This window comes from Bos grunniens, chromosome 7, assembly GCF_055505025.1.
Source record: "Bos grunniens cultivar Pamir isolate PY7600 chromosome 7, Bosgru_T2T1.0, whole genome shotgun sequence".
Lineage (NCBI taxonomy): Eukaryota > Metazoa > Chordata > Mammalia > Artiodactyla > Bovidae > Bos > Bos grunniens.
The window spans coordinates 52,887,432-52,907,852 of NC_141171.1; the positions used below are offsets into that span (position 1 = coordinate 52,887,432).

General features: G+C 48.0%; 1 protein-coding gene and 1 long non-coding RNA gene across 3 annotated transcripts; one reads left to right on the forward strand and one right to left on the reverse strand.

The window, feature by feature from the left end:
* Positions 1 to 1,719: 1,719 nt before the first annotated feature.
* On the forward strand, positions 1,720 to 16,407 carry DELE1 (DAP3 binding cell death enhancer 1). 2 transcript variants are annotated; one of them, XM_086412124.1, is made up of 13 exons: positions 1,720 to 1,850; positions 2,539 to 2,653; positions 2,744 to 2,867; positions 4,345 to 4,492; positions 5,991 to 6,152; positions 6,408 to 6,496; positions 6,597 to 6,693; positions 9,720 to 9,862; positions 11,013 to 11,171; positions 11,265 to 11,357; positions 13,741 to 13,900; positions 14,851 to 15,093; positions 15,832 to 16,407. In XM_086412124.1, exons 1-12 carry the CDS (start codon positions 1,820 to 1,822, stop codon positions 15,090 to 15,092), a joined length of 1,563 nt encoding a protein of 520 aa, XP_086268250.1. In that variant the 5' UTR covers positions 1,720 to 1,819; the 3' UTR covers position 15,093; positions 15,832 to 16,407. The 2 variants fall into 2 exon arrangements, with proteins under 2 accessions (XP_086268250.1, XP_086268251.1); XM_086412125.1 differs by lacking the exon at positions 14,851 to 15,093 and having other exon boundaries at positions 1,729 to 1,850.
* LOC147369563 (uncharacterized) lies at positions 15,530 to 20,108 on the reverse strand. Its single transcript, XR_015167585.1, has 2 exons — positions 18,456 to 20,108; positions 15,530 to 17,082 (listed from the first exon to the last, which is right to left on the reverse strand). It is a non-coding gene; the product is annotated as an uncharacterized LOC147369563 (long non-coding RNA).
* Positions 20,109 to 20,421: the final 313 nt, after the last annotated feature.

Sequence of the window (20,421 nt, forward strand, 5' to 3'; positions counted from 1 at the left end):
ACCAGCATGCTTGTTATTTTACTTTGATGCAGCAACACAAGGAATGTGAAAGGTGGCTGCCCCAAATTCCAAAGCAAGCGTATTTCTGAAGTTTCCCAATATTAACACTTCTAGGCCTCCATCAGTTTCTTGTGCTTGCAATCCTTTTTCCCTTCTCCCTTCACCTGGTGAATTCTTACTCGTATTTAAAGGTCCAGCTCAAATGCACTACTTTTCTGAATTCTTCCATGGTATCCAATAATCCAGTGCTCATGCTTCTATTGGAACATATCTATGCCTTTGGCCTATTCACTTCCTCTACTGCTGTACTAACGCCAACTTACACTTACTAGGCTTTTACTATCTGTTGGGAACTAAACATTTAAAATGTGTTATTTAAGCCTCACAACTGCATGAGGTATTATTTTTCCTATTTTATAGATCAAGAACCCGAGGCTTAAAGTGGTTAAGTAAACCGCCCAAGAATACGAAACAGGAAATAAGAAGGCTGGGATTCGAACCATTTGTGGAACTCCGGAAAGTGAAAGTGAAGTCGGTGAGTCCTGTCCCACTCTTTGGGACCCCATGGACTGTAACCTACCAGGCTCCTCAGTCCATGGAGTTTTCCAGGCAAGAGTACTGGAGTGGGCTGCCTCAGAGGCCACTCTTAAAATACTAGACCATGTCTTCCTGGAGGCTATAAATACCTTTTACTCATCAGTCTTCTCAGATTCTAGGAAGGTGGCTGACACATGGCTCAAAATTTGCCAAACAAATCAATATACCTGTCATAACACACGCCTGGGTCTAAAGGTAGGTACCCCCCACTACCCGCCCCCAGGTACTCTTTTACCTCAGATAGACTTCCACCAACCCAGAAGTCACCTGCCAGGGAGAGAGGAGGAGGGAGAAAGTGTGAGCAACTTACATTTGAATTTGAGATCCTTTATTTCATGGATTCAACTGTGGGGAAAGAGGACTGATTCTTTGCCCAACGAAAGAATACACAGATAACACTGGCTTAGACTGAAGATAAGAGCTCTGATTAACAGGCGGCCAGGAGAGGGCCAGTCTCCTCTTTGAAAGCAGCAATTCAAACCAGAAATTTGTTCCCGTCAAACCAGGAAGGACCAGGTGAGATCACTCCATCTGACCCTATCATGGGGCAGACTGAGGCACTGACAAAGGAAGGGCTCGGCCGGAGGGTATACAGTGAGACAAAGCCGAGCCAGAGTCGAATCGGAACCCCACGTGCAGTTTTTCATCTCCTATCAAGTCGAGCCGGGTCTCCAACTCCAAGCTGATGGCCCCGGGCGGAAAGCTCGGACTACTGTTTTACTCCGTCGCACCCTAAGGCTCCTCTCCTCCACCCACTGGGTCTGGTGTCTCCCATCTCTAGCCTCGGGGCCTGGGGAAGATTGTTCTCCCTTGAGCCTCCACGGGGTCTGCGAGGTCGTCCAGCACCACAGAGGCCGCTCTCGCCCTGCTTCTCAACGGTCCTGTTTCTGAGGCGGTTCAGCTTCGCCACCTGCCACCCCGTGTCTCTGTGCGATCCCCCCATTCTTGTGCAGCCAGCAAATGACACCTCTTCCACAGGATACTGGGGCAACATCCCCTTGCCCTTGTCGCAGTTCACCTCTCCGCTACCCCCAAATACGCCTACACTCCCACTTCCTTTCGCTGATTGCCGTGCTTCCGGCTGGGCTCCCCTCTAATTGGCTGGCAGCGAGCTTTCTAGGGGACTTGGCCACTCGGAGGGCGCCACAGCGGCCACTCTAGCCGCTGTCCCGTGGTTTGGCCTCCCTCTTTCGGCCGCGAGCTCTATGGTGCTGGCGACGACATGTGGCGGCTGCCGGGACTCCTGGGCCGAGGTAAGGGACGTCGGAGCCCCGGAACTTAAACGGCACCTGAGACTTGAAACTGAGGAGGCTGCGGCCAGGAGGATCCAGCCAAAAGCAATAGTGGGCGGTGCTAGAGCGGAGGAGAGGTAGCGTCGTAAGGGGCGGGGCTACAATCTGTGTCTGGCGGGGTGGGGGTGGGGGTCTTTGGAATTTGAGGTGTGGGAGTGGTTAGTGGGAAGAAGGTGGAGCGTAGAGCCTAGGAGTTGGTGGAGTTATTGGAAGGGGAGGAGTCAAGTAGCCGGAGTTAGTGCGCAGAGTACAGGAAAGATGAGCAGCAGAGTGGGCGGAGCCAATGGAAAGACGCGAGATTTATAGAGACAAAGCGCTCCAAACTGTGAGCGAGAGTTTGTGTTTGAATGAATGGTCTTTTTAGAATAGTGGTTATCAGAAGGGCACTAGAAATCACCCAGGGAACTTTTTCAAAATAGCTCAACCCTGAATGATCCTGGTTTGTTTGGTTCTGGGGTGGCACGCTGGAATCTGTTGTAGGCAAAAGATTCTTACGTGTATCCTTGTTAAAGAAGCTCTGCAGAAGCAAGTGCCAGTGTTTCCTGGGTTCCTGGGGTGGGGCTCTGTCAAGGGTCAGAGGGAAGACTGGTGGATACGTCCTTGCCTCAATCCCGTTCATGTCAAAGTGACTGATCCTTGCCCTGTACAGCTCTTCCCCGTCTGCTGGGACCTGGCCTTCGTGGGGTGACCCCCAAGTCTTCGAGCCCAGATGGGCCCCAGGCTACCTCCTCCAACCTGCTGGTTCCTGTGCCCAGTTTTGACAGGTGAGATACTGCCATTCTGTCACCCATGTGCTCCCTGGCCTCCCTCTACCCTCACTTAGGCCAGAACTTGATAGCCTCTGTTACATCTAGGTCCAGCCCCCACTGCCCTGGCCCAGGCACAAGCAGGGGCCCAAAGTCCCATGGATGGAAGGATGCCTTCCAGTGGATGTCTGCTCGTGGCTCCCGAAACACATTGTGGGATGCCATATCATGGGTAAGGCTTCCCCAGTCCTTTCCTTGACCTTCATTGTGGATGAGAATGATCCTGTATGGAAGTGTAGCCTAGAAACAACAGCTAGGGCATCAATGTGCCCACACTCAAAATTTGAGTAACCCATGGTGTTGGAGCATATTTGGGGAGATATTGCTGATCCTGTTCCCCCTGCTCCCCTTGTATGTAATCCTCCATTTATTCAGTAAAGATTTATTGAACACCTTCATTGAGCCAGGCATTTTTTGCTATGCCTTAGGGACATATCAGAGAACAAGGTAGATATGATTCTTCCCTTCATGACGCTTACAACTAAATATTACTAAATAGCTAACTTTTTATTTATTAATAGATTCTCTGTATATTAATCCTTACAAAGCTTTACAGAGGAAATGTAATATTCATTTTATAGATGAGGAAACTCAGGCTCTGAAAGTTTAGGTAACACTCTTAAGAGCACACAGCTATTAAGTAGAAGAACCAGATTTTACTCTGGAGCTCATGCTGTTAGCTACTATGGTCTGTGCCTTGGTTGCTGTATCTAGTATAGCTTGTGAAAGCACTCAGTACACATCCTGGCCTGTAACAGTTACTTAGTAAATATTTGTTGACTCTGATCTATAAAGACAGAGGTTTAGTAACATGAGCTGACAGGAGGTCTATCAGGGCAGAATCTTTGCCTCTCAGGTTCTGTTTTTAAGATACTCTAAATGAAGTTGGCACTCACATCATTCTCATGTCCATCATTTCTCATCCCTCTCACTTTCATGCTATGTACTTTGGGCACGAGGTTTGACCTCTCTGAGCCTCAGATTTCTAATCTTTAATTTGGTGTCATCAGCAGAGCTGAGCCTGGAATGTCTCCACACCAAGGGCACTTCTCGCTGGGGAGTTGTGGCCTAGGGGCACAACACATCCTGGAGAGGGGGTGTTTTCCCATTGTGTCAATGATATGAACCCTAGGGTGATCCTGTAGTGAGTCCTTCTATAAACTGGGTCTGGATCTCAGGGGTCCTGATGTCACCCCTGAGCTCTGTCACTACTGCACATGTGAAAAAGCCTGACCTTGTTTATTCAGTCACTCACTCATTCATCTATTCAACATTTATTTATTAGTGCTGTATCTATTAGGTGCCTGTATCTACTAGATTATATAGATAGATGGATAGATAAGTCTGTATCTACTAGACTATATCTATGGTCTATTAGGAATACATAGGTGAGCAAAACAGACATGGTTCCTGCCCTTGTAGTGCTTAGAGACTAACAGGAGAGACAGACCTTGATGGATAATTGCAGAGATGACTGTTTAAGTACCAGTGTGATCTGGGCTCCACAGGGGAAGTTTGGGTGCTTGTGAGAGTGTGTAGTGGGCAATCGGTCACAGCCAGAAATCAGGAAAGGCTTCTCAAGGGAGTGACATTGGACTGCAGGAGTTGATCGATGGAGAGCTGTGTCCATTATATGCTGTCTTCCCCAGGGCACTCTGGCCGTATTGGCCCTGCAGCTGGCGAGGCAGATCCACTTCCAGACATCCCTGCCAGCAGGACCTTGGCGAGTGGAGCACTGCTCTTGGTGCAGTCCGTTGGACCGCTTCCTCTCATCTCCCTTGAGGCACCCTTGTTCCTGTGAGTTCTCGGTCCCAGGGACAGAATGGCTGGGCTGGGAGTTTCTCTGGGCCAGGAAGCATCTCTGGACACACCTCAGGAAAAGAGCCATCAGAGGCTCCTTGCCTTTCCTATCTGCAGTCAGAGGAAGGGGAATGGGAGGAAGTTCTATCCACCCAGGGTGTGGGCCACACCTGCCTCCAGGGTCCTCCCCTCACCTTCCATGGAGGGAGCCGTGCAGGGGTCCAGGAGATTTTAGATTCTAGGTGTGGCTCCCTGCCCAGTTCTCAGCCATTTAGGTTATTCTCTGGTTAGTCATTCATTAAAAAGTGAATCTTTGTGGTGGTGGCTTAGTTGCTAAGTTGTTTCCAACTTTTGTGACCCCATGGACTATAGCCCGCCAGGCTTATCTGTCCATGGGATTTTCCAGGCAAGAATACTGGAATGGGTTGCCATTACCTTCTCTAGGGGATCTTCCTGACTCAGGGATCGAGCTCTGGTCTCCTGTATTGCAAGCAGTACCCACCAGCAGTTGCTGGTGGATTCTTTACCAACTGAGCCACCTTATTGAATGGCTATCATGTGCCATGGAACAGAGGCAGTGCAGTGCAGTGTCATGGTTACAGGTCTAGAGTCATACTGTCAGGATTCCAGCCCAGAACTGCTGAAACTAGTTTTGTGTCCCTGAACAAATTACTTAAAAAAAAAAAATTACTTATTTTTGGCCATGTTTGGTATTAGTTGCAGTACTCAGTGCCCTAGAGCACGTGGGTTCTTAGTTCCCAGACCAGGGATCAAACATGTGTTCCCTGCATTGGAAGGTGGATTCTTAATCACTGGACCACCAGGGCAATCCCTGGATGAATCACTTAACTTCCTGTGCCTCCGTTTTTTCACCTGTAAAATGAGGAAATAATAAAACACACCCCATAGGTTTCTTGGAAGGACTAAATGAGTCAATACATGTGGAGGACTTAGAACAGTGCCTGGCATGTAGTAAGCACTCAGTAAGTATCACTTTAAGTTCTTGCCTTTATTATTATGACTACAATCATTATCAATATTACCATCAAACCAAGTGCTAAGTGCCGGGCTAGAAGAGTGAATAAAGTAGATGCCTCCCTGCTGCTGAAAGAATTCAAGCCAAGGAGAGATTTATGCTTGAGGGATGTGGGTATCAGCAGAAATGTGGGCCTCTTTCCACCCCAGTGGAGGGAAGCCAGCCAAGGAAATGGAGGAGGAGGCATGTGATGGACATATCTCAGGAGTTTCCAGATTCTTCCTTTGGCCCCTAAAATCTCAGGGAGAGCTCAGTCAGTCCCAGTAGAGGAAACCGATCCCCTTCTTTTTTTTTTTTTTTAATTTTATTTATTTGGCTGTATCACATGTGGGATCTTAGTTCCCCAACCCGGCGAACCGACGCCTCCTGCATTGGAAACACAGTCTTAACCCCTGGATGGCCAGGGAAGCCCTGAACTGATCCCCTTCTGGTGTGACTGTTCTCACTGGCTCTTTCTAGCACTGCGGAGGCACATTCTGCCCAGCCCTGATAGCCCAGCTCCCAGGCACACTGATCTCGGGGAATGCAGGCTGGGCCAGGATGAATCCTCCACTCAGCCTAAAAGCGTCGCTTCACCCAGCTCCTTGAGAGCAGCCAGGCATCAGGATCCCTCTGAGGAAGGTATGGCCCCAGCTACTAAAAGCAGAAGATCTGGGGTGGGGTGGGGTGGGGTGGGGGTGGGGAATTGGGCAGATGGACTTTTGTTGCTGCATATGCCAGCTAAGGGAATTGTCATTCTTGTGAGTCCTCATGCTTTCTGGGGCAATTTGGAATTATTTTGGTTCTTGGCGGTGGTGCTGGCTGGAAGGCTGGGGGCACTGGGAGAGTGGGAGAAAAAAGAAATAACACCTTCCTCCTTTGCCCTTTCCCTCGCAGATCCCAGTGACATCAGCTTCCTGCATGCCAGCAGTAGCTTCAAGTCCAAGGCAAAGCCGGCCCAACCTCAGCCCACTGACGAAAAGCAGGTATTGTCCAGATGTGGCCACCTGGATCCCCGTAACATTTCCCTAGACAGGCAGCACTCCCAGGGAACTGTCCCATGATGAGTCTATGTTTCTTCCCCAGGAACAAGAGAAATCAAAAAGTCTTTCCCTCGAGGAGGCCGTGACTTCCATTCAGCAGCTCTTCCAGCTCAGTGTTTCCATTGCTTTCAACTTCCTAGGTAACTGGGTGGACCCTGCCTCAAGGAAGGCAGATGGGAAAATGGGAAAGATATGGGGTAGGTCAAATAAGGTCAGGGCAGCAAATGGCCTAATAATAACATAAATAAACATGCTGCTAAGTTGCTTCAGTCGTGTCTGACTCTGTGTGACCCCATAGACGGCAGCCCACCAGGCTTCCCCGTCCCTGGGATTCTCCAGGCAAGAACACTGGAGCGGGTTGCCATTTCCTTCTCCAATGCATGAAAGTGAAAAGTGAAAGTGAAATCACTCAGTTGAGTCCAACTCTTAGCAACCCCATGGACTGCAGCCTACCAGGCTCCTCTGTCCATGGTATTTTTCAGGCAAGAATACTGGAGTGGGGTGCCATTGCCTTCTCCGAAATAAACATGAGAGAGTTTGTTTTCTCCAAGGTATGTCGACCAAAGCTGGCATAATGGCTCAGTGGTGTCAGGGACCTATTCTCAGTCCAATAGTTCTGCCATTCTTAAAACAGGCTAAAGGTCCCATTTGCCTCATATGCAAATACTTTCCAGCTGGAAGGGGAAAGGTGAGAAAGCTGAAGAACCACTCCTTCCCAACCTAGAAGTTGCACAGATTATTGTCCAGAATGAAGACTTGAAGTTATATCTAGTCTCAGAGGAGCCTGGGAAATGTAGTCATTAGCTGAACGACCATGTGCTTACCTGGAAATTCTGTTACTGTGTAAGAAGGAGAAAAATCTTGCAATGATACCTTGAATTTTTTGCCACACTTAGGCAAAGACAGTCTCCTGAGGTTTGGTGCAGGCCCTCAAGTGCCCTTACTTACCCACATCTGGAGACCCAGATACCTCTCAACATTTGTCCTATTCACCACAGTGACCTGGCTTGTTTCAGGCCTTCTCATGTGGAGACCCAGACCCCCAGCAGCATCTCTTGGAGTCTAATGAGCCTGTGGGTAAAAGGCTGGGATTTAATACAGATGTATTAAACAGTCACCTTTGCTAAGCCCTGTTTTAGTTGTTGGAGACACGGTGATTCACAAGACAAAGTCCTTACTCTCATGGAGCTGTTGTGTGAGCTGAGGAAGAGAAAAACAAAAATTGACAAACAAAAAAGAGAATTTCAGTTGATGATAAATCTTATGGAGAAAATTACACAGGGGGATGCATTAGTGACTTGGGCAAGGAGCAGCTCTGATTTGGAAGGCCTTGATCTGACTGAATCATAGATGGAAAGATCCTTGACCTGGCTGACAAAAATAAGCCAGTCTTGTTTCTGTTTGGAGAAAGCTTTCAAGCTGTGGGAATAGCAAGTGCAAAGGTCCTGAGGCAGGATTGAGTTTTGTTTGTTTAAAGGGAAAAAAGGGTGAATGTGGCTGGAGCTCAGGGATCACCAGGAGAGTAGAAAGAGATGAAATTAGAGAAACACGCAGGGGCCAGATCAGATCAGACCTCTGAGCCACAGTGGGTAAGACAGGAAGCCACTGGAGGGCTTTTGTACTGCAGCAGGAAGCGGGGGCAGTGATGTGATCTGATCTACTTTTTCAAAGATCTCTCTGCCTGTGGGACTTACCTGGTGGTCTAGTGAGGTAAAGACTCTGTGCTCCCAATTTAGGGAGCCTTCTTTCGATCCCTGGTCAGGGAACTAGATCCTGCATGATGTAAGTACAGCCAAATTAAAAAAAAAGAAAAGAAAAAATTTCTGCCTGCTGTGTAGACAGATGTGGATCATAGGAATGCCAGAAGGGAAACAGGAAACTAGCTTGGAGCTGATGGTTAAACAAAATGTGATAGTGACTTGGTCTAGGTTAAAGGCAGAGGAGCCAGTGTGGGGAATGGAGACAGGGTAGAATCCTTTGCCCTCTGGAGTCTCCTCCTCAAGGACAGAGGGCTCTGTGAACCCTTGACAGTGAGTTTTCAGGCAGTCAGGAGGTGACTCATTCACTGCTAGCTGAATGGAACCCAGCTTCCACCTCATTAGCTTTTTGTGATTTTTGATGGGCAGACAGTCTTCTGAGAATTTTCTTGCCCATTCCTTCCTTCATATACATATTCATTTATTCAGCAAGTGCTCAGCACTGTGGCAGAGCACAAAGGGAGCGTAAGCCATAATCATATTTTGCATTTGTATAGAGCTTTCACCCTATGCAGAGTTATTTCTTCTACATTCTTTTTCTGCTTCTGCCTCCGGGATTTTACAGTTTAATTGAGGAGACAGGGCTTGTACTCTCTAAACAGTTTAGTTCCTAGAAAAAGGCTTATATATGAAGTAAGTGCCAGAAGAGTGTTTAAAGCTTGAGTGTGGTCTGAAGATTCTAGAGCAGAAGCAGGTTGGGATGGCCTGATGATGGAGGCAGAAAAAGGCATCCCAGGCAGGAAAAACAGGCTTAGAGTTGAGAGTAGGCCATGCCCAGCCTCTTCCCTGTTTTCCTTTTTGTTCGGATGATAAAAAGAACATGGGCTTTGGAGCTGGGCTCTCTTATATTATCTCTCACAGTTTTCTCATAAAGCAGGATTAACAGTATCAGCTCTATCAGTTATCTTACATTGGTGACAAGCAGCCTAAACCCACTTTGGCTAACCTAAGCACAAAAGGAATCTATTGGGATCTATAGCTTCCTGCCAAGGAATCAGAAAGGACAGGAATCAGAGAGGCTCCAGAAATCTAGAGGGCAGTAACTGAGCATCAGTGTCTGCAGAGTGCTGCCATCAGAATAACCTGCAGGGGCTGTTCTCTATCCTGTTGCAACAGGAGAGATCAGATTCAAGATTCAGATTCAGATTCCTTAGAGAGGGTCTCATTGGTTGGGAAGAGCAGACACACACTGATTGACAGCACTGCGGGGAGGGCTGTTCCCAAAGGGAAATTAGGATGCTGTTCCCAAGAGAAGGATGGAGTATAGGATGGAAATACTCAGAGGATGGAAATACATACATGCAAAGTGTCTAGCACAAAAAAGAAAGGAAGGAGCCTCTGGGTATCTGACTGAGGATGTAGGGAAGTTCACAGAGGAAACTGTGTTTACACCCTGTGCTTTCTTACAGGGACAGAGAACATGAAGAATGGGGACTACATGGCAGCCTTTTCTTATTTCCAGAAAGCAGCAGACCGCGGCTACAGCAAAGCACAGTACAACGTGGGCTTGTGTCACGAGCATGGCAGGGGCACCCCCAGGGACCCCAGCAAGGTACCGCACCTCCTCCTGCCCCCAGGCCCATTGCTGTGCTGCGTTGCCCATAGTGACCTGCAGAAATGAGCAGGGGGCAGGGCTTGGGAAAGTCCAGCTTCTCTCTCCAAGCCTGGAGGGAAAAATAAATAAGTCTCCAGCTTCTCAGAATTTAAACTCCAAACACAGGAAGGCCAGGGGCCTTGTCTTTCTTCTTTGCAGCTATATCCTCATGACCTAGAATGTTACCTTGATGAATGGATTAATTAATTCTAAAAAGTAGGGTAGGCAAAGATGCTGTACATAAGAATGTTATTTCTTAGAATTGTATATGATGGCCCAAAAAAAGGAAGCAATTTGAAGTTCCTTCAATAGAGAATTGGTTAGTAACATCTATGTTGGCCTTAAAAATGATGTACTATAGCTATATTTATTTATAGGGGAAGGTATTCATGGTGTATTACTTTTTTTAAACTAACAGCTTTTTAAACAGTTTTATTTATTTTATTTCTTTATTTTTGTCTGTGTTGGGTCTTCATTGTTGCATGGGCTTGTCTCTAGTTGCAGAGACCGGGGGCTGCTCTTTGTTGCAGTACAACAAAGCCATCGTGGTGGCTTCTCTTGTTGCAGAACATGGGCTCTAGGGTGCATGGGCTTCAGTAATTGCAGCTCCAGGACTCTATAGAGTGCAGGCTCAATAGTTGTGGCACATAGGCTTGGTTGATCTGCAGCATGTAGGATCTTCTCTGACCAGGGATCGAACCTATATTTCTTGCATTGGCAGGTGGATTCTTTATCACTGAACCACCAGGGTGTAGTGTTAAGTGAAAAAAGAATAGGTTACAAAATAGTGCAGTTCTCTCTATCCCTACATACACACACACACACACTTAGATATGTGTGTGTGAATACATATATAATGTGTATATATATGTTAATATTATAGCATATGGGGGAAGGCTGTACACTAAAATATTAACTGAGAACGATCTTCAGAAGGTAGGATTTCTTGGAATTTTATTTCTATTTTTGACTTATTTGTATTTTCTGACTAATCTATTGATACAATGATTGTATATTATTTAATTAAAATAACTTTTTAAAACTTCATTCCAAAAAAAGGCAGCCTACAGAGTTCTCAGTTGACTGGCTACTTTTCCCTTCACCCCAGGCAGCCTTTTATTACCAATTGGCTGCCAGCCAGGGCCACAACCTGGCTCAGTACCGCTATGCAAGGTGCCTGCTACAAGACCCAGGCTCCTCGTGGGACCCTGAGCGGCAGAGGGCAGTGTCCATGCTGAAGCGGGCTGCAGACTCAGGCTTACGAGAGGTGAGTGCCATTGGTAGGGTCTTTCCTGGGTACTTGGGGCATGTGGAACTAGGCAGTAACCAGGATACCTTTTTCCTTCCTCCTTGACCACAGGCCCAAGCTTTCCTCGGGGTGCTTTTCACCAAGGAGCCCTACGTGGACGAGCGGAGAGCTGTGAAATATCTTTGGCTTGCAGCCAACAATGGGGTATGAGGTCTCCATATCCAGGCATGATGGGAGTCAAATCGGATAGAGGAAGGGATTTGGGAATGGGTACCATGCTTAGAAGAAGGTTGATAGGAGCATTGGGCCGGCTTCAAGCCTTAACTCTTGCTAACTTACTGTGTGCCCCTTGGGCAGTGGTGTGCTGATGTCAGCTCACACCAGCGTAGAAGAATTGTCATTAGCTTGAAATCAGCTGTGGGAGGAGCATTAGCACCACAGAATTGCCAAATGCTACATAGCAGGGCTTTTCTCCTTAGAGAGCTAGTTGTTAGACATTTACTAGCATACTACTGAGCTGGTCACTTGTTTTTCCTCATCTCTAAGATTGGAGTAATAATGCCTGCCTGACCTGCCTACCACTTCACAGGGTTGTCGTAAGGATCAGAATCTAACTGAGATAATAAGTGTGAAAGCATTTTGTAAAGCACACACATAAAAGGTGTACCATCACAAGGAACTTAGTCCAGGGAAGTCAGAAGACACGTGAGATGAAGACATTGAGCAGTTTGGGGGGGTAGAGGATGTCTGGTTGTCTATGAAGTAGGGATTGGCATCCAGGTAGCATGACCCAGAGTCTGTTCCAGAGAGCATTAGCATAAATAATAAAAGGAAAAAATGTTCAGATAGGTTCAGGAAATATTGAGTTAAACAGATATTTTTAATGCAGGAAATTTCAGAGCTTTATGTCACTGTGAATCACTGAAAAGACATCTGTGGGTCTGCTGTATCCTCAAGTGTCTCTGACCAGTGTATATATTTTTTGAGTTGTATCTTGAAGGACCAGGAGCCCTGAATTAAAGCCAGCAGTAGCCATGTACTAGAATTTCCCTGCATAAGGGCTGCTGCTCCTCTTTGCTTTCTGGCCAACATGGTGATGGCTTCAGTGAACTCTTGGGCATCAGAATACTTCTTTTTCACTCTGTTCACTCTGTGTTGTCCAAAGTATCTGCAGTGGTGGCATGCATGCTCAGTCATGTCTGACTCTTTGTGACCTCATGGACTTGCCTGCCAGGCTCCTCTGTCCATGAGATTTTCCGGGCAAGAAAACTGGAGTGGGTTGCCATTTTCTACTCCAGGGGATCTTCCCAACACAGGGATTGAACTCACCTCTCCTGCATTGGTAGACGAATTCTTTACCACTGAGCTACATGGGAAGCCCAAAGTATTTGTAGTAGCCGTCAAAAGGGGACCAGTGTCATCAAACAGTACTAGCCTCTGTGCCTGCCTTTCCATGAAATAGCTGCAGAGCCTTCCTAGAGCTGGTGGGCCTCGGGACCGTATGAGGGACAATCCTGGGGACACCCTGGCCTGTGTTAGTCACCCAGCAGGCCAGGTGGAAAAGTACACAAAGGGATGTTGTATAACACGTATGTGCATAACAGCATGGGTATTTTGACCTGACTGTGTTCTAACCTGGCCTGTAGCCATGAGTCTACCATATTTATTACATAGACTCTGGTCTACATGTTACAGAAACTTTCCAGAAATTTGATTTTAGAAGGCAGAAGAAAAATGGAACCATGATTGGGAGGCTGAATATAATGAAAATATTTATTACAGAGAGGGAGAGATAACAATGTGGGCAATGACAAGTGTGATAACAATAACACTAATCTAGACACTTTCCATGTAAAGACACATTTAATCTTAACCACAGGGTTAATAAGGTTGGTGCTGTTTAGTCCCACTTTACAGATGAGGAGACAGGCACAGAGACATAGACTGTCATGTCTGAAGTTACACAGCTGGGAAGTGGCGAAGCCAAGACTGGAATTCAGACATCTGGCTGTACAGACTGGGTTCCTAATCCCTACCTGATACTGCTAGTTCTCAGCGAGAGAGAGAGAGGACCCAGAGCCAAAGGGAAAGGGATAAAAGCATTTTAACCTTTCAAAGGAGGAGGAACATGTTCTCAGTAACATAGGCTTTGTAACCATTTGGGCAGAGATCAGGAAGGCATATAGGGCTTGCAGAAGCCCAGCCTCTACCCTCTACCAGGAGAAACAGCTCCTGGCTCTTTCAGGCAAACCTAGGGGCCTGACTCCTTGTGCTCCCATAGCAGGACTGAGTGCCTCTCGCAGACTTCGCTTCTGGACACTCTCAGTACCATCCTCAGCAAGTTTCCACACTGCTCTGGCTGGAATCGCTCTGGGTGGAGGGATCCCTGTTTCCTCTGTTCTGGGCCTCTGGCTCTTCAGAGTTGAGACCCCTTGGTCCAGTGAGGGAGTCGGGGCTGGGCCTGACCCTGCGGGGGTGAAGCACCAGCCTGCTGACTGCTGTGCCTTCCTCCTGCATTCCTCCCAGCATTTCAGTTCTCAGTCCTTCGTGTGTGTGCATCTGTGTGTCTGTCCGTTTCTTCCTTTAGGACTCACAGAGCAGATACCACTTGGGAATTTGCTATGAGAAGGGCCTTGGGGTACAGAAGAGTCTGGGAGAGGCCATGAGATGTTACCAGCAGTCAGCAGCTCTGGGGAACACGCCCGCCCAGGAGAGGCTGCGGGCCCTCTTCTCCACGGAGGCAGCAGGTACAGACGAGAATCACAGTCATCAGGTCCCTCCCTGAGCTTAGTACCCTGCAACAGAGAAGCAGGTGACGGTAGCCTTCTGTCTATCTGTTACTTCCTGCTCCCGTGGTGGGTATGAGCCCAGCTTTTTGAGTTTGACAGATCAAACCTGAGTTTTAACTCCTGCTCTGTCACTGAACTTGGACTGCATGTTCTTGCACCTCTGTTTCTTCACGTCTGAAAACTCATTAGGTTGTTTGTGCCCTTTAAGAGTGGAGTCTCTGTTTCCCTCAGTCCTGTGGAAGTCCTGTAATCAAATCCCGCCAGCCTTCAAAGTCAGATTTCCTGGGGATCCCCAGTCCCTTTGCCAGTTCGCTGGGCTGGGAAGCCTGATGTAGGGCTCAGAACCTTCACAACAGTGGGAGAACTTCTGTGATACAGTTATTTTCCAGTTTGTAGGCCACCCACCTGGAGGGTATGGGATTTAATTTTATTGTGATTGTGTCCCCTTCTGCCATCTCATTGCAGCTTCTCCTTTGTCTTTGGATGTGGGGTATCTTTTCTTGGTGGGTTCCCGCGTCCTCCTGTTGATGATTGTTCAACAGCTAGTTATTGGTACTTTCACAGGAGGAGATGAGGGCACGTCCTTCTACTCTGCCATCTTGGAATCAATCTCTGGAGACTCATTGAGGATTAGATGAGATCACAGCCAAGGGCTTAGCATAGCCTGGCGCATAGTAGGTGTTGAATATGTGGTGGCCTCTCAGATGACTCATCAGGAGGGACACTATCCTGAGGCTGCCTCCAGGCCCTGACTTACAGTCTAGGGCTCTGGGAGCCCTGCTCACCCCTGACTCAATTTGGCTGACCTGGTGAACAATGCCAGGGGAGCCAAGTCCTTTAAGAAACCCTTGCTCCAAAGTAGAAGTCCAAGAACACAGGGTAAGAGTTGCTCTCCCCTCTCCTCGCAGCCCCAGGGCCCAGCGACCTAGCAGTGAGAGGACTGAAGTCGTTTTCCAGCCCCTCTCTCTGCAGCCTGAACAGGAGTCTGCTGGCAGGAGCCTCTTGCCTGCCACATGCCTCAAGCACAGGGAACCTTGGCCTCCTCTGTAGAAGCGGGCATCTCCGAACCAGCCCTGGAGCCCCCAGCAGGGCCATTCCCCAACACCCCTACCCCTTGGAAAGGAGTCTCGTCAGACTGGGTTTTGGCTAAGGTGAGATAAGATGCGGTCACCAGGACCTCTCACTGGTGCTGGAGGGAGGGGCGGGCAGGAAGGAGGTGAGATGGCAACAAAAATAGGGTGTCAGTATCCCTTTCTGGGGTGGAAATTCCATGGGAGCTTAGGTTTTTGAGCCATTTCAAGTACATGGCTAATAGATGACTCCGATCACTTCTCATAGGCCCACAAATGAGCTGTGGATGCATTCACAGTCATTTCATCTATGCATAAAAGATTCCTTCATTGACCTGGGGAAAACTTTATACTGAAGGGGCCAGAGACCCTGGTCCTTGCCTTGGCCTTTGTCTTTGAGAAATCACTTCCCTTCCCCCTTGCCTGGCCTCAGTTTCCTCAGGCTCAGACTACATAATTTTTTGCCAGCATCTGATGTGTGTGCCTCTGGTGGTTCGCAAGAGGATTTTAGGTAGCATTCAAGCTAATATTTTTTAATTTTAGTATTTGTATTGTTTATATCATAAAATGTGATTAGCATATTATAGTCTCACAGATATTAAAGAATAGTGAATCCAGTTCGAGAAAAACCTTGTGACATTGCATAAAGGAGCACAGATCCAAAGGGGTGCTTCCGTGAACGCCTACAGCTCAGGAAACGCTGAATCATGCCGCTTTTGTTCATTTCCACTAGATCCATGATTGTCTCCATTTCACGTTTGATTTGGAAGGAAGGAGCTTAGTGTCCAAAGGCCTGATGTAACTGTTTGACTTTTTCAGGCCTTCACACTTCACTCAGCCCTAAAGATGGAGCCTGCGAGTTCTCAGAGAGATACCACAACTTGAATCCCAAAGAGGAGGCCAGTTATCCACCTGCCTCCCCAAAGAACCTTAAGTACCTGGCCAGCACAGTCAAGAAGAGGGAAGTGTATAAAGACCCAGGTTCTGGCCACATCCCCTCGAAGCAGTGGCCTGACTCGCTGTGTTGTTTCCTCAACTGTAGACCAAGGGCAGCGGCGTCTGCCCTCCTACCCGCCAGGCCTGAGATGGGACATTTCTCTGCGAAAGGACCTTGGTGCGCACTCAGGCCCCAGGAGGCAGAGTGATGCCCTGTTTCCATGGGTTTGTGAGTCATCAGGCCGGGACTAGAATCCTGCCTTTTGACCCCTGGCCCAGGGCTCTTTTGTACAGTTGTCACTGCAGTTTTATGTGAAAGTCTTATTATCGTCCTGCCGACAGGAGGGAGATTGAGCCCCGGAGTCTTGGTACCAGAGAGTGTAGATTTCGAGATCCTCGTTTGTGAAAGGTTTGTATCAGAAATGGATGGGAGTTTAATAAAAGAGATACTGGAGATTATCTCATCACTCTTGCCCTTGAGTATGTTGGGGAAAGCCAGGGAGACGGGCAGGGGAAGCTGAAAGCCGAGGCTCCATCCTCATATCTAAACTCTCCATTAACCAATTTAAAGGGTCTTAAAAGCTTCTCCAAGAGAGAGACATAGAAAAAAATGATTTCTGAGTCAACGCTAATGACTCCAATTACTGAATTTGTGCATAGCTGTTCCCCGGCTTCTGGATGTTAGCCCAAGTTCAATAGCAGAGATGTGGTTGAGGGTGCGGGGTGGGAAGGACTGAGGACCAAGCCCCTAGGAACTGTTCAAATGGGAAAGACCACCCAGCATGGCTAGCTCCAAGTGGGTAGGATCTGAGGAGGGGAGTTCTCCACATTTCTCTCTCTGCCGGCCGCACCCCCTCCCACTTCTAGTGGTCTCGCCACTGGAGCCCTAAGCTTCCTCCAGCTCCCGTGCCTCCCCTGCCCTCTACTCCCTTTCCAGGGCTGCCCTGAACACGGGCCTCACCCGCCTGGTCCCCTCCTGTGGCTTCCTCCCACAGATAGCTCCTTGGAAGCAGGGACTTTTTCTTTGGATTCCAGTATCCTCAGCACTTAGCATGAGGCCCTGTTGTGCAGGTAAGGGCTCAAGACACTCACTGGTTAAAGCTCAGGGTTTTAAGCTGTGCAGCGTACTCATCTCTGCAAAAAAAAAAAAAAAGGTCTGTGGTCAGATAAGTTTGGGAAACGCTGCACTAGACATCCCCTTTTTATAGATTCACAATATACATCAGCATATTCAAGGTTCCAAGAAGTCCTGCAGTAAAGAACTTGGTTAACCGAGTGCTCCCCTCATAGAGCTGGGCACAGAGCCCAGCTCCCCTCAGATAGCTGGTAAACCTTCCTGGGGCACCCCCTGTGTAAAGTGTCACTTCCTGCCTTCCCGTGGAGCCACACTCCCCAGCCTCTTCCCCTCCTTTTGTCACTGGGGGTTCTCTGATTATCAGCTTCTCTGGTCATGCCTGGGGCCAAGGGGCAGTTCAGACAGTCTGGGGACCTTGGGCCTCCTGTAGTGATGGCCAGGTAGGGCTCTCCCTCCCCCTCGGTTGTTACAAATTAAGTGCTAATCCAATCTGGCATGCCAGATACAGAGAGGGGATGTTTTTAAGCTCCCGTTGTGGAGAAGGAAGGATGGAGAGTCGTGAGACGAATGTTGTCAAGGGACCAAAAATCCTTAGCTGTTCAGTCCCTGCGGTCTCTGTACAGCCCCAGGGGATGGGCTTCCTCGCAGCCCCTGGAACTGCTGTGCTTTTGCCATTAAAATTCCGCTGTTAATGACTCATTGTCAGTGCCCTGAAAGGAAATGTGAGGGGAGGCTAGGGAGGTGGCCCTGTTAGCAGGGCCAACCTGGATCCAGATGACCCAGCGTTGGAGCCCTGGTGCCCTCAGCAGTGAGCCCTTTGCCAAGGCTCTGCTGCCTCAGTTTCCTTATCTGGAGATGCTGTTTTCAGAGGGCCCTGCCACTGTGGCTTCCCTGGTGGCTCAGTCAGTAAAGAATTCGCCCATAGGGCAGGAGACCAGGGTTCAATCTCTGGGTTGGGAAGATCCCCTGGATAAGGGAATGGCTACCCACTCCAGTATTCTTGCCTAGAGAATTCCATGGACAGAGGAGCCTGGTGGGCTATAGTCCATGGGGTCACAAAGAGTCAGACATGACTAACACTTTAACTTTCTACTGACACTGCGGACGCTGTTTGGTTCATTATATTTTCAGTGCAAGGCATTTAGCAAATGTTCAGTAAATTTCATTCAGTGAATGAGTGATTCTATGCATTATCTTCTCTCCACCTGACATCAGCCAGTGCCAAGACTACTCAACACATAGGAATTGCTTTAAAATATTTAAATGAGTCTGTGTACCCCTCCCGCCACTGCCATTCCTAGTGCTACTTCTGACCCTTAGTAATTATTCATAAATACAAAATGTTTGTTGAATGAATGTTTCTGATCATGCCTCCCACCCCTGACCCACTATATTGTACCCACTTACTCAGCAGGGACTGGAAGATACTGACCTATTTTCTGGGTGCACACTGTGTGCCAGGCTGATCCTGTGCTGAAACTCTTCCTCTCCGCTTCCTGTCTTGCTATGTTGGGGATTTGGTTCTCTCCAGAGTCCCAAGGGTGGTAGTTGCCATATCCCTCTCATTTCAGTCAGAGGAGAGGTAGGGTCAGTGAGCTGCCAAGCTGAAGTTGGGTGACAGGCAGGGAGGCTGCCTGTCAATCTCGAAACTGCCCCCGGGCTCCAAGTGAGCACTGCGTTGTGGCGCTCCTAGTGCTGCAGAATGGCTGACTATTGATAAAAAAATGTCCCCCTGCGCTTTCCAAATTAAGACGACATTTAACAGAGTGCTCGCTGGCTCGCCTGCTCCTTCAGTCTCCCCGGGGGACAGAGCCCATCTTGGTGGAAGATGTTTGAGTATGTCCAAAGCTTCAGCTCTGACATCTCAGCTGATGTCAAGAAGTTTCTGTAACCTTTCCGTTCAGCACACTCAGTTCTGTCAGCATACACACTGTCTCACTCTCAACTGTTTCTTGGGGGAAAGGGCTGGCATCAGCCCTTGGAGGGGGTGCCAGGTTTGGGCAAGAGCACCAAGGCTCACCAATATACACCCCAGCCCTGATCAAAGGTCGGTTGCCTCAGAAACAGCTCTACCTACGAGTTCTCCAGATTCTGTGGGAAATCAAGGATCACAGTGGTCCTTAATCTTATTTAGGTCACAGACCCCTTTGAGAATCAGATGAAAGCACTGTCTCCTTCTCATGGAAAAGTATGCATCCTCCCAATTTTGCATGCTATTCAGCAGGTCCTTAGATCCCAAAGCTCGACCAGGAACCCCAGGTTAAGGACCCTTGATATATCAGAAAGAACATCATCTGAATTTCAGATGTAGATGCTAGCTCTGCCACAAGCCTGCTGTGTGGCTCTGGGCCAGTCAGTCCTTCCTGTCTTGCCATTTCTTTGGCAATAAAGCGTTCAGACTCCTTGTGATTAAAACTGCCTGTCTGTGGAGGTTTAGTGACTTGAGGAGCACTGCTTACCTTTTTTATAGGTCACATGTTCCTTTGAAAATCTGCTAACTCTGTATCTTCTGCCTAGGAAAAAAGCCTGTATACAAAATTTTGCCAAGTATGCAGGGGTTCCTAGAACTATAGATTTAGGTCTTTTGAACTAGAGGGAGGCAGTGATCCAATTGTGAGCAATGGTTCCAGTTTCCTTAGGTCATCTCCTCTTCTCTTCTCTCCATCGCCCAACATCAGCTCTGCACTGAAAATCCACTAGTGATTGGGGGTCAGCACTGTCTACTCCAGTGCTATGGTTTTCAGTCTGTTTTCACGTAATGGAACCTTTTTTTTTTTCTTTTTTCTAATGAAGTCTTATACCTGGGGCTCCAGTATAGAGAAAAGGGAATCCTGTAGCATTTCTGTACCCACTGTTTCATTTTTTTCTTCCATTCAACAAGTATTCAAGTGTTGCCTTGGGCCAGGTGCCTTGCTGGTCAGATTGGAGACCCTACCTGCTTGGTGTCCCCCAGCCTCTTTCATTGGCTGGGGGAACCAAACAACTTGCAAATCACAGATCTTGTAAAGATGTCATTCTGCCCTGGAGTGATATATCAGAGACCAAGAGACCCTGCTCCCGGAGCTCCAGAAGCACTTTGGGGGCCCCATTTTGTTCACCTGTAAAATGGGATAATGGAATAATGATGCCTCACTACATTCACTATATCACTATAGTGAATTCGCTATATATAGTGATTCACTATATCACTACATAGTGAAACCATCACTATCTGGATGGTTTTCATTATTCCTAGATGGGAGCATGATTGGCACCTTTCAGCGAACAGTGAACATGTGTTCTGAGTTCCAGAAAAGGATGAAAGGAGAGGCACAGAAATTTTTTCTTTAGTATCAGGGAGAGCCTCCACATTGTTGAGAAGCTGAATAGACTGCTTGGAAACTTCCAGGAAAATTATA

Coding starts and splice junctions, on each gene's coding strand:
- DELE1 (XM_086412125.1), top strand. CDS start 1,820: ATGTGGCGGCTGCCGGGACTCCTGGGCCGAG. Junction 2,868..4,344: donor TGTGGGATGCCATATCATGG/GTAAGGCTTCCC, acceptor TGTCTTCCCCAG/GGCACTCTGGCCGTATTGGC. Junction 9,863..11,012: donor CCCCCAGGGACCCCAGCAAG/GTACCGCACCTC, acceptor CCTTCACCCCAG/GCAGCCTTTTATTACCAATT.